Source organism: Nanorana parkeri, unplaced genomic scaffold (genome assembly GCF_000935625.1).
Source record: "Nanorana parkeri isolate BGI_ZX_2015 unplaced genomic scaffold, ASM93562v1 scaffold21, whole genome shotgun sequence".
In the NCBI taxonomy this organism is placed as follows: Eukaryota; Metazoa; Chordata; class Amphibia; order Anura; family Dicroglossidae; genus Nanorana; species Nanorana parkeri.
The window spans coordinates 3744697-3757999 of NW_017306289.1; the positions used below are offsets into that span (position 1 = coordinate 3744697).

Genomic DNA, 13303 nt, shown 5'->3' on the forward strand with positions numbered 1-13303 from the left:
CCCCCCCTCCAGTATTGCTTATTTTCATACAAAATCTCTATACATACCTTTTTCCTGCAATCTTCTAGTCTGTCCAGTAAAGTCACAGCACAGCAGTGCTTCCTCTTCTTCCTCCGGCAGTGGTGGTGGGAGCAGGCAGTCTTTCTGGACTGTGCAGTGCTCATGTATTGACGCCTGAGCACCGCTTAGTCCTGTAGTGTTGTCAGCCCACCCACTGTGGTGATGCACCCCCAGGAGTGTGTAAATGACGGGCTAGACTCTCAGAAAATGTACAGAATAACGCCAGTGTTGTTCTGCTCAAGGAGGACTGCCTGTGCCGGAGCGAGGAGAAAGCTGGGGACAGTGCTGGAGCAATTGCGTGGCACAGTGTGTTAATCACACAGGGCGGTGCGCTGTACTAGTGTGAACGGGCCCTCAAAAACACTGACAGATGCACACAACTACAGACACAATCTGACGGACGCGCACACACAGACATTCTCACTCACACATACACACTCCAAGAAATGTTTAATTTTTTTAAGATCCACCCAGTCTCCCTACCTTACGAGAACTGGAGTAGATCCTCAGCCTGGGATCCAGTCAGTGTGGGCTGCTGTGATGGAGCTCCATCCATATATGCATTGCTTGTACAGTTTCCTCGTGTACCCTGTAGAGGTGTCGGGAACCAGAATGTGAGGTCACTCCAGTCCAGGAGGGGGTCCCAAGGGGGCCACACACTAATCAAACTTCGGCCAGGTCAGCAGGACTCAAATTAAATTTGGCCAGTGTATTGCGCCACCTAGGTTTGTTCTTTTGTCTGCTTTGCAAGGATCCCACAACACAGCATTTTGAAGATGGAAGATATTTTGTGACTATAAAATAATATTTGTAGAGATCTTTCTGATTGTACTTCTTTTTAACTTTGCAGGACGCCCTGGGGCTCCCCTCTTGTTGGCCATGAGTGTGCAGGCATTCAGGTTGGTGTGCGCATCTGGGAAGGAGCACCTTCCTGCTGGAATACAGATTGAGTGCTTGGAGTGCTCTGGGCATGATCTCTACATTGGCACCAGTGATGGCTGTCTTCACCATCTGTTGCTGGTGGAAGAAAGTGGCACCGAGTCCGCTGGAATACCTCTGGGTCAGCAGTCAGATTATTCTAACACTAATTTTACTACCACGCGACAAAACCAGAGACAGCTAGGTGTGAAGAAGCCAATATGTGAGTTGAGAGCCGCCTCTGCCCTTGGCCGCTTACTTGTGCTGTGTGATAATACAATTTCTTTGCTGTGCAGTGACTCTCTTGAGCCAGTACCGGGAACTAAGATCAGGGGTGTTCTCAGCTTCACCCTGAATGAGAATCCAGTGAGCGGGGACCCCTTCAGTGTAGAGGTCTGCTTGATCTCCTCCAAGAGACGTACCGTGCAGATCTTCAGCGTGGGGCAGGAACGGGTACAGATAGTTCGAGAAGTGGCTACGCCTGAACAGCCATGTTGTCTTGCTGCTGATGGATATTATCTGTGCCTGGCACTCAGCAGCCGTTATGTCATCCTAAATTATAATACAGGGCATTGCCAGGATCTCTTTCCCTACCCCAGCGAGCAGAAGAGACCAATTATTAAGAGGATCAGCAGACAGGAGTTTCTGTTGGCAGGGCCTGGAGGCTTAGGTGGGTACAACATATAAATGTTTAAATTTGTTTTAAAATGAATAGCTGTGTTCTCAATTCCTGCTTTCATAGTAATTTATTTGTTGATGAAACATCTTAAGTAAATCGTATTGGAATGAATAAATCAATAGAGTAAGCCTCTTCGCTGAGCTGTGTTAAGGTGATGACGTCTCTATAAAATATATGTAAACCCAATCACTGCAATGTTATATAAAATTTATGGGAATGTAATTTTAAAAGTCATGTCCAATATTTTAAAATCTGCAGCTTTCTTTAAAATTAATACATTGTTGTTTTGCCTGGGCAGTGACTCAAAGTACTGTTACTACTGAATCAGCTTGACAGCCAGCCAACATATTTCTGCCAGTAGAGGTTTCCTTTAAGCCCTCATTCACATGACTAACAGTCGGCCCGTACAGCTCCGTGCTGCGGGTAGGCCGTATCGGGCCGCTCCCGGGAAGGACAGGTGCTGTGTGTGATTGCACGCAGCAGCCTGTTCTTCTCTATGGAAGTATGCGGCCGTACGCTCACCTGAACTACACGTCCGTGGGGGTGTCCCTGCTCGGACGCAGACAGGATCCATCATGTCTGCGTACGAGCACCGGCACCCGCACGGACATGCAGTTCGGGTGACCGTAAGGGGACGTACGGCCGCGTACTCCCATAGAGAAGAACATGCTGCGTGCAATCACACACAGCACCTGTCCTTCCCGGGAGCGGCCCGATATGGCCGTGCACGCAGCACGGAGTTGTACGTGCAGGCTGTTTAGTCGTGTGAATGAGGGCTAAAGTACGACGAAAGGCTCCTGTATGAGAGTCTAAAGTCCTTTATCCAACTACAATTGACGCAAAAGCCTCCCAAATTTTCCTTTACCTTCCCTGACTGAGCTAAATCCTCCTTCATTTGTGTCTCGCATGCTTCTCACAGTGGTAGGGATTCAGCAACAGAGGCAGAGCTGTCAATCCAGAAAGTAAGGGGGGAATTTTAGCTGGGTGCGGCCAAGTGCAGATTGACAAGCTACAGGCTTGTGAATCGGGAATGACAATGCTGATCGCTTTGTCCCCTGAAACATCTTCTTATCTCACTGTAGTGCAATTGGGCACAGCCTATATTAGAGTGGCAACTCTGCTCTGAATTTAAGAGCAGTGCAGGAGTGTTGCCACACCACCACAGGAATCCAAATTAGGAGGACTTTAGTGGCAGGATCAAAAGGTATTTGTGGACTAAGAGAACGCTGCATGTACAGATATGCTTATAATTAAGTGTTGCAGCACATATTTTGTTTTATTGGGAGGCCATAGTTCTACTTTAATACATTTGGTTCAGGTTTATCTCATTTGGTATGTTTTTTTGCTTACATTTTGCAAACTGTTACAGTCTTTTGTTGTTTTGGCAGGGATGTTTGCCACGGTAGCAGGGATCTCCCAGCGTGCTCCAGTTCGTTGGTCTGAGAATGTAATTGGAGCTGCGGTGTCTTTCCCTTATGTGCTGGCTCTAGATGAAGAGTTTATCACAGTGCACAGCATGTTAGATCAACAGCAGAAACAAAGCCTGCCCTTCAAAGAAGGAGTCATTCTACAGGATTTTGAAGGTACTTGTTATTGTTGAATAATATTTGTAATATTCCAGAATATTATGGCTTTTGTCCCACAAAAAGAGAGGAATTAAATGTATGTACACCAACGCTAGAGGTCTGGCAAATAAAAATCATCATTATTTTTGTATATTTCTACATAGATACTCCATCTAAAATGTTTTGATCATTTCAAGTTGAGGAGTGAGTTGGGTTCGATCTCTCAATGGGCTCTAAGGGTCTTTGGGAGCCTGATGGAAACACACACCCCTTCTTCTGCTTTTTGGTTTATGGAAGAGCCAATTTTGAGTTTATAAATTTGATCCACTGGAATTGTTTATTAAAACTGAAATGTAGACAAATTATATAAAAAAAATTATTCAGTTATGTATTCATTAAAAATGTAAATGCATTTTTTGCATACAACTAGTATATACCTAAATACGTCTTGGTGTTGATTTCTTTTAATCTTCTAGAAAACCACACTTTGACTGGGAGTAGAAAGGTCAGTGCTAGGCATATATCTGGCCTGTATTACTATGCACAGTGCATGTCAACCTAATACTGAACATGCTTGCTGGACGCTCCATCGTTTCCAGACTCCGCAGGCTGAGGAAGAATAAATGGCTAAAGCTGGCCATACACACCTTGTTTTTCTCTCGTTCAACCCTGCAGACTGGACAAGAGCAATACATCGATTTACTTCCATCCATGCTAAATGTCATGGATGGAGGAATCCTTGCTGATACCTTTTGTCTGCCCTAGCAGTAGCTAAATACCCAAACAACATCTGATTGGATGCAGGCGCTGCCCAACTGAGTGGGGGTGGGTGGGGTTGAGGTGGTGCAGACAGTTCCATCCATGACTAGGTTTTTGGAAAATCTAGCTGGAATCGGCCAACGAGTAAGCAGCCAGCCAAGTGTAGCTCCACTTTCGCAGTTACATTTGAGAAAACCCCACTATATGTTTGTTATGTGTTCCTATTCACACAGCATACCTTTAAAATATTTTTTAAAAATGCATTTCTTATCTTTTAGTTGTTTCTTTGGTGAAGGCGTTTGTGCATAATCAGAGCTACTATGACTAGCTTAAGAGTGAAAGTAGAAGGACAAACTGAAGAATGGACTGCTCTTCTTCTCATTAACATGCAATGGGTGACATTTATCAAAACTGGAGCCGACCGAATCTGGAGCAGATTTGCACTGCAGCCAATCAGCTTCTCTCTTTTTCATTTTTAAATCTTACCTGAGCAAACTGAAGAGAGATGCTACTGCTAATGAGATCTGCCAGCACAGTACAGATAGGGTTACTTATAGTAAACTTCCCACAGCCCCCTCCTTAACATTACATAGGTAGGGTTTTCAGTAAAAAGCACTTACAAATGTAAACAGCAATTTGTATTTATTTATTTCTTACGTTAGGCAATCTAAATGAGTACATATAACGGATATAAAATAAGTGTTTCCCAATTTGGCCGCAGAAGTGGAAATAGTGGAATAGTAGAACTTGCAGATGGCTTTGTGCCATTGACCTCACACCAGAGAGAGAATTGTTTTGGGTTTGGTTTTTTTATGTTTTCAATCTATTTCACTAATTTTTCCAAATAATGAAAACAATACAAAGACAGTTCCAACCAATTTTAGGTTATCCATCATCATCTGAAACACATTTACAGTTCAAATCATGCAAACAAAATCACATTATTCCAGAGTAACACATTTTCACTCATAAATACAATTTGCCATCTTTAGATTATTCGTCTGATCCTTCTATCTTTACATAAAGTTAGAAACTTCCCCCACTCATCCCCCTCTCACCCCACTCATCCCCCCTCCCCATTGCCAAAAAAAAAGAGAATTGTTTTGAACTGAGCACAATAAGGATGCTTGCAAAGTAAAGATATATATGTTGCGCACAGAAGTAAGATTGTTGTGTCCTCCTTTTGAATGGAATTCCATGTTTTTATTCATTTCTTGTGCACAGAGTTTCATTCATTTTGGGGTAGCTGAAGCACAGTCAGCTTTATAAACATTCTCTATGAACCCTGGTGTAAAAGGTGAAGTGCATGAGCAATTAGAATGATCACTGAAGGGGCACCAGTAGGACCTTTTCTTCTCTGTCACTTTACCCTTGTTAAAGAGGACCGTATTTGATCACATTACAAAAATACAGTCTTCAAATAATATTTGTTTCAGCTATTCATTAATATTCATACATAAATCTCTATCTTCCAGTCCGTTACAGATGCTTTAGCTTTAATTGTCTTAGTCTTATCTTTTCACTGTTTTTTCATATTGTCATCATTTGCTTGTTTCCTTCCTCTTATCAGAACAGGATATGTTTGGGAAGCCGTACAACAGCACAAATAGTCAGATAGAAAAAAAAAGGGAACAGAGCGCCACCTCCGTGTGTAAAATCGTTTATTACAATAAATAAAACAAGGGATAAAAGTACTCACAAACAAACGTTTTCATCAGGCTTTAACAACAAACGAGAGGCCACACTGTCTGTTAACCCAACATGATATCCCGCCGACTATGTAACACGGTAGTATCCGGTCACATCACCGTCCACCGACCGCAGTCAGCCAAGATTGACGCGTTTCAGGGGCAAGCCCCCTTCCTCAGAATCAGGGCTTGCCCCTGTTACATAGTCGGCGGGATATCATGTTGGGTCAACAGACAGTGTGGCCTGTCGTTTGTTTGTTAAAGCCTGATGAAAACGTTTGTGAGTACTTTTATCCCTTGTTTTATTTATTGTAATAAACGATTTTACACACGGAGGTGGCGCTCTGTTCCCTTTTGTTTTCTATGTTCGTGGTGGAAGCCCCAGAGCCTTGGATGAGCAGCCCCTCAAGTCTGTGTAAAAAAACTGGGATAAACTGTTGAAAACTTTGAGTGAGCAACAGCAAGTGGATTGTTCAGCTGGCAGCCATTAGCACCAAGAGCTAAAGAAAACTTTTTGTCTGCAAATAGTCAGATAACCTTAGTGATAAGTGTCAACATGGAGATAACTGGACACAGGAATATTAGCACTGAAAAAAGTAGTTTTTGATTCTTCTAATAGTCAATTGGGTCAAATCAGTGACCATGCCAGTGATCGCAGTGACAAAAGGATGGACATTTTTCTTGAACAAATGAAATTCTGACAGTAAATGTGGCTTTCATTTGGGAAACTTAACTAAATCCAAAATCCAGTGTTTAAACCAAACAAAATTTTAAACAACATATGTCAAATCTCTGATGAGAGAACGTTCATACAAATATCTAATAGTACATAACCAGCTTTAGACTAAGGGCCCTCATGAGGTTTGACTTTTTAAGTCTGGAGGATATAATGCACATGCTCATAGTAGCAAGGTACTGATTCAGGGGTGTGGAAATTAAAAAAGAAACTATTTTTTTTTTCTTATTTACGGTAATTTCCACACCCCTGAATCAGTACTTTGCTACTATGATGCTACTAAAGCGGTAGGCCCAACCTACATGTCCCTTATGACCATCTCCAGGTCCCTCATGACCATCTACTTGTCATGATACAAAAAATTATTTTAACCAAAACCGTATTTAACTGTGCCAAGAAGCACTTGGCCAGCTCGGTCACCTAACCGCACTGACCAACGAACGCTTGCAATTTGTGAGGGAAATGTAAAATTCATAGCGCAGGGCTGTGCTGGACGGCAGTATGGGGCACAGGTAGCACACAGGTAGCACACCCGTACCCGTCCCGGAGAGGAAGGGCCGTTTGGCAAGAGGTAGGTGTAGTGGAGGGGAAGAGGGGGCCAGCTTTAACCACTTCAAGACCAGGTGTTTAGACCCCCTTCCTGGCCAGGCCATTTTTCAGTGTTCAGCGCTGCGATACTTTGACTGACGTTTATTCCGTCATGCAACGCTGTACTGAAATGAATTTTATACCATTTTTTGGGGACAGATAGGGCGTTATTTCGGTGGTATTTAATCACCACTGGGGTTTTTATTTTTTATTATAATTAGGAAAAATTACAGAAAATTTTGAAAAAAAAAAGTTTTTTTTACATTATGTTAGGAAACATTTATTATTAACCAGTTTTTTGGTAAAATATAAAAGTCGGGGTCACGTCGGGTAAATAGACACCAAACATGTCAAGCTTTAAAATTGCGCGCATGTTATCTTGCAGCATGCTGTCCTCATTACATAACACTGAGCTGCATGGGAGTGAGGGATGTAGCAGTAAAGTGCTTTGTTCTCATCATCCGCTGCTCCTCACTATTGCCCATTCACACAATGTCTGGTATTTTTTCAAAGAATACACGGCATTCTCTGATTGGAGGAGCAGAGATGATGTCACATCCTGCCCTCTCCTATCCTTCTCCAATCCCAGAATATATTGTATGTGAGCACTTCTTGGAAGCTCAGCGTTATGTGTCGGAGATGGCATGCTTCAAGGTAAGTTTTTTTTTTATACTTTGTGGGCACCCTTGCACACCACACCCGACTTTTTAATGCTAGTTTTCACACCCAGTGCCATGTGTAAATTATCATTTTGTTCCTGGATTTTTGCTTTAATAACAAATTCTACACAGCAATGCACCCATATAAAATGAATCTATTTCTTGTGTAATAACGGTTTTCTCATTGCTGTAGAATCTAAAAGTGGTATAAGATATGTTACATAGGTTATATATAATCATATATGTATTTGCTAAAAAAGGAAACAGAACTTTTGGTTTTGGGGAGGGCGGGTGTTTGGCTGGTCTCTACTGTGATCTCTGACTCAGATTCTTATTCAGGAATACCTATTCCAATGGTGAATGCATGTTGCTTTGCCTTTTATGAATTTTGTTGTTATTATTATATGTGTAGCTTCTGCTCCTGCTGGGGACCCATGAAGCTTTGTTCTCATCTGGGCAGTAGCTAAGATGGCTAGACCCAGGGTGGTGGAAGAGCTCTTTTCTAGTGTGTAAGAGAGCAATAAAACTGGGCATGGCAAGTCTGTCCTATGTCGTCTATTGCATATAAAAACATTGGGTGGGTTCTGCTTTACCTTTAAATAGCGTATATTTAGGCTTGTTGGTTAGAGGTTACTTATGAGAATCTCCATTCGTGTTTCTCCCTTCCTGAGTGGATAAATTGCCTGTTAGCCACAGTTGTACTGAGGCCTCATTCTGACCCAGCATAGCGGTATAATGTGTTGAATATGAGCACCTTTGCTTGCCATCGCTACCTATTGTGGTGGTACATTTATTTCTGCTCGGAAAAGTAGCTATATTAAAGACACACTGTCACCTGACCATTTCTAGTTTGATCAGATTATACGAGTAATTATTTATTTTAGGCATGTTGTATACCTGTAAAAGCCTTCCTTGTGTAGACATCCTAAAGCTATGAGACTGCTGCTGGGTATCACCATATTGGCTGTGATGTCAGCAGACTCAGTACTGTCATTGCAGTGACACTCTTAGGGGTAAGCAACTTTGGGACTCCAGTTTTGGTGTACCTATAAAGTTCATCATGCATCTGGGAGTCATGCCTGTGGCAGTCAGTCTTGCAGTGCCTCCTGGGACTTGTAGTTTCACCACAGCTGGAGTGCTGAGGTTGCCTACCCCTGCTCTATAGCATTCCCCTTCTCTTTACCCAGCAGCTATATACAAGGTTATTAGGAGATGAATAAAGTGTATATAGCAAGTGAACAAAATGTACTTTTATGGAAAGGGAAAAACTGCAATTAAGCATTTAACCCCTTCGTGACTGACGACGTGTACGTCGCCAGCATCGGGGCTGTTTAAACAGACTCCCGGCGACTTTTGCCGCCGGGACTATCCTTTTCTGTGCTTTTTTTCTGGATTTTTTTCAGTTGGTGACAGGGTCTCTTTAAGTGTTATGACTTTTTTATTTTATTATATAATAATTTCTGTTCCATGTGTTTTTACAGGGCGGGTGATTGTAGCAACTCCAAATGGCGTGTATGTTTTAATTCCATTACCTTTGGAAAAACAGATACAGGATCTACTATCAAACCAGAGGGTAGAAGAAGCTCTCGTGCTAGCTAAAGGAGCTCGGCGCAATATTCCAAAGGAGAAATTTCAGGTGTGTTCTTAAACCTCCCGCTTTGAAATATGGCCAAACTACCTATTGTTTAAAACTAGGGATTCACCAATACCGTAATACTTGCCGATACTGAGTACCGATACAGGTATTTCCGCTAGCATGGAGCCTGCTTCCTGGCCAATCAGGAAGCCGAGTGGCATGTCATTTCCCACCGCCCAGCTCCATGCTCTTTGGCCAGCTCGATAATTGGGCGAGAAACCAGCTTCCCAGCCAATCAGCATGGAGCTGGCCAAACATCATGGAGCCGGCTTCTCGGGCCATTCAGGAAGCCAGCCCGGCTTCCTGATTGGCCAGGAAAAGCCGGCTCCATGTTCCCTTGCCACACTGTCGGTCAGAGGAAGTCTCCCTCTGACCGGAAGTTCTAGTATCGGGGATACGTATCGGAACATTTGGACGCGTACTCGCCCAAATACTCGGTATCGGCACCAATACTAGTATCGGTGCATCCCTACTAAAAATCACTGCTGTGGTGAAGCTGTGGAAGCATGTATGGAATAGAATGGGCTTAAAGGAGAACTATGTGGTTAGGGCTTTTCCCCATAGTTCTCCTTAGGGTAACGGGAGGACACAAACTAGCGTCCTCCCGTCACCCTAAGCTCGGTATACCGCGAGCTGCAGCTCACGGTATACTGAGACGCCGCAGCTGAAACGGATCCCGACAATTATGTCTGGATCTGCCCAGCTGTGTGAGTGACAGCTGGCTCTGCCTACCTAGAGGCAGAGCCAGCTGTATCCACCCCCTCCCCCCGTCCGTTCCGCTAGTCAGCGCTGGAGGATCGGAGGGGGAATCCAGCCCCTCCCCCTGTCACGGCAGAGAGCCGTGACAGGATCGAGAAGTGAGGAAACGCCGGTATGTGTTTGCTCACCTCCCGATCTACTGAGCCGACCTGTGACAGTCTCATTGTCGCAGGTCGGCTAGAACTGTGAGGATCGGTGAAAAGCACTCACCTCATAGTTCTCCTTTAAAGCTTTAGAATGCATCCCAGAATATATATGTATGCAATACATTACTGAGCTACCTTGGTACAATGATACATTACATTATGACAGCCTTAGAAAGAAACTCTTACCATGCTCCTTTTTACATTTACATTACAGTTAAGACTCACTAGTTATGGTAGTTAAAGGCCACATTATAATAGCTGTTCCGTTACATTAGATATACTTCCGGTTTGCCTTCTCTGGTATAAAAGTGAAGGCAATGAATGCAGACATTTCTGGCCTTGCTGAAGGGAAGCCTAAACTACCAGTATGCAAATCAACAAACAAAATTATTTTTTACAGGTTATGTACAGAAGAATCCTGCAACAGGCTGGATTTATTCAGTTTGCCAAGCTTCAGTTTTTAGAAGCAAAAGAATTATTCAGGTAAATCTCTATACGTTTTTCTATCCATTTCTTCTCAGCGGCAGAATGTTACAGATTTTTATTTGAAAGAACTGCATTGCTATCTTAAACCGTATGAACTGTTGTATAGAGCTGCAGCTAACGATTATTTTCAAAATCGATTAGTTAGCCGATTATTAGGTTTGATTAATCGGTTAATCGGATAAACAATAAAATAAAGTTTAAAAAAAGGCTCCAGTGATGGGACTACTAGTTTGTATTGAGGTTGTAGTCCATCACAGGAGCAAGCTTGGAGCGGTGGAAGTAAAAAAGAAAGAGATAGTGTGGTGTGCAATATAGTGAAATGGAAAGTGTAAAATTATACAGCAATCAATGCAGAATGCCGCCAGCTATAGAGGAATAAATCTGTTGGTAAATTCCAGGGCCTTCCCTATGATGAGGCAGCCTGAGGTGGTTACCTCAGGCGGCATCTCATGGGGGGGGCACAGGTGTGTGGGGGTGGGTGCATCAGGGAGGCGGAGGCGGCCTCCTAGCAACCTGTGATGCTCTGTCCGGCTTCCCGCCCAGCTCATTGACGTCACCGGATGCCAGTAGCTGAGTGGGACGCTTTGGCTGGCTTCCCACCACGCTTCCGACGACCAGTGATGTCAGTGAGCTGGGCGGGATGCCAGACAGTTGCTGAGAGCATGGCCTTTCTTTCCCCCACCACAGTGTCCTGCAAAGCGCCTGGCACCCAGTGACAGACTGCTGAATTCCAATTCCCCCCACTCCACCCCTTCAGGCGGCAGAAAAACTAGGGATGTCCCTGGGTTTATTTTTAATGTCTATTGTATACAGTGTGTAATTGATGTGTTTTGGTCATTGTAGAACTAGTCACCTAGATATCCGGGAGTTGATTTCTCTCTACCCTCTCCTGATGCCTTCATCCTCGGGATTTATCCGCGCACATCCTCCCCTGCACGAATATGCCGATCTCAATCAGCTCACCCGAGGAGACCAGGAGAAGGTGTCCAAATGCAAACGTTTCCTCATGTCTTATTTAAGCGAAATCCGCAGCACAGAGGTGGCTAATGGTTACCAGCAGGATGTGGACACGGCCTTGCTGAAACTTTATGCAGAGGCAGATCATGAGAGCTTGCTGGATCTGCTGGTGTCCGACAATGCTTGTGAAGTGGGAGATAGTGCAGCCTGGCTGGAAAAGCACAAAAAGTGAGCTGTTCAAGATTTAAGTAAATTTATCTTATGTGTTTATTATGTGACCCCAAAATGTAAATTCTAAAGCATTTAGCTTTTTCATCCTACATTCCTCCAAACTAATGTCTATGGCAGCTTTTCTTTACCCTTTTACCCTGGAAATAATTATACAGGTCTCTTGGACCGCTGCAAAAAAACAAATATATCTACAACTACTTACAATACGTGATATGTAACTGTAGATAGATTAATAAAGGAAAAGATAAGAATGTGTTTTCTGTATAGTTAAGCTTGTGGTTTTTTTTCTGCACAAAGTTAAAATAATCATAATTTCCAGAAGGGGAATGCAGACAGTAAAAATTGTACGGTCTCCACAGTAGAACTATATAGGCACCGTCTGGCAGGAGACGTAGACCATTGTTCAAAGAACCTCTAATGGCCTCTGAAGGAATCGGAGCTTTCCTGGGGCAGTTAAAGTACTTAGGGACTCCTTTTATTGGTCTCTCTGGGAGCCAAAATGTGCTTTAGTGCATAAGGCTCCGTGGAAGACTTGTGCACACATTTTAGACTACCAGTAAATCAGAATATACATACCAGGTATAGGAGCTAATTATAACATGCACAAATATATAAACATTCCCATTGGTATACATACATAGCATATATTTAGATAGTTGACACAGAATTTGACTATTCTGTGCATCTATAGTATTTTGTCATCCACTTAAAGATGAATTACGGGGAAGCTGACCCTTCGTTTTAAGGGTGCAAGCTTCAGGGCTTTACTGCCTACTGAGTCACTGGCCTAGAACAAGTATGGCGGAGGTTGGCAATTTTGGCTTTACTGGCTGCTTACTTGGTCTAGGTCAGCGGGTCTTTAGATTGTTAAACAAGAATGAGGATGATGGACCTTTGAATCTTTAAAATGGAGCAACCAGTGGCAACACCACTATTTTGATCCTGACAGGTTCCAGTTGAAAGTGGCAGTAGGCAAAAAATTCTATGGATTTGCTACACAAATCACAATCTTTCTTCCTCTCCACTGCCACAGTTTTCTAACATATATTGTAAATGTTTTTTGTGAATGTAATTACAAATAGAATTACTATCAGTTTTTTCTTTATTGTTGGCCTTTTAAAGGAGATTTGTAGGTACTTCTAATCATCTGAATCGTGAACCCCCACCCCATCTGCTTACCTCAAGGAGATGGTCACGTCCTGCTCCAAGCCACAGCAATCCATCCTCTTAATTGCTGCCTGTTCCCATGCAGTGAACATTCATATACTTTTATAGAGCCATCTACAGTATATACTCGAGTATAAGCCGTCCCGAATATAAGCCGAGGTACCTAATTTTACCACAAAAAACTGGGAAAAAGTATTGACTCGAATATAAGCCGAGGGTGGGAAATGAGGCAGCTACTGGTAGATAGATACCAATAAAATTACATGAAT

At 43.1% G+C, this 13303-nt stretch overlaps 1 protein-coding gene across 1 annotated transcript in view; it reads left to right on the forward strand.

The window, feature by feature from the left end:
• The window catches only part of TGFBRAP1 (transforming growth factor beta receptor associated protein 1), a 28893-nt gene that overhangs the window by 6598 nt on the left and 8992 nt on the right, over window positions 1–13303 (forward strand). Inside the window, exons 2-6 of the mRNA XM_018563448.1 lie at window positions 911–1648; window positions 3046–3240; window positions 9134–9288; window positions 10594–10676; window positions 11523–11864. Of these exons, the coding sequence (XP_018418950.1) occupies window positions 940–1648; window positions 3046–3240; window positions 9134–9288; window positions 10594–10676; window positions 11523–11864 (1484 nt within the window). The 5' untranslated portion in view covers window positions 911–939. The remainder of the gene's footprint in view (window positions 1–910; window positions 1649–3045; window positions 3241–9133; window positions 9289–10593; window positions 10677–11522; window positions 11865–13303) is intronic.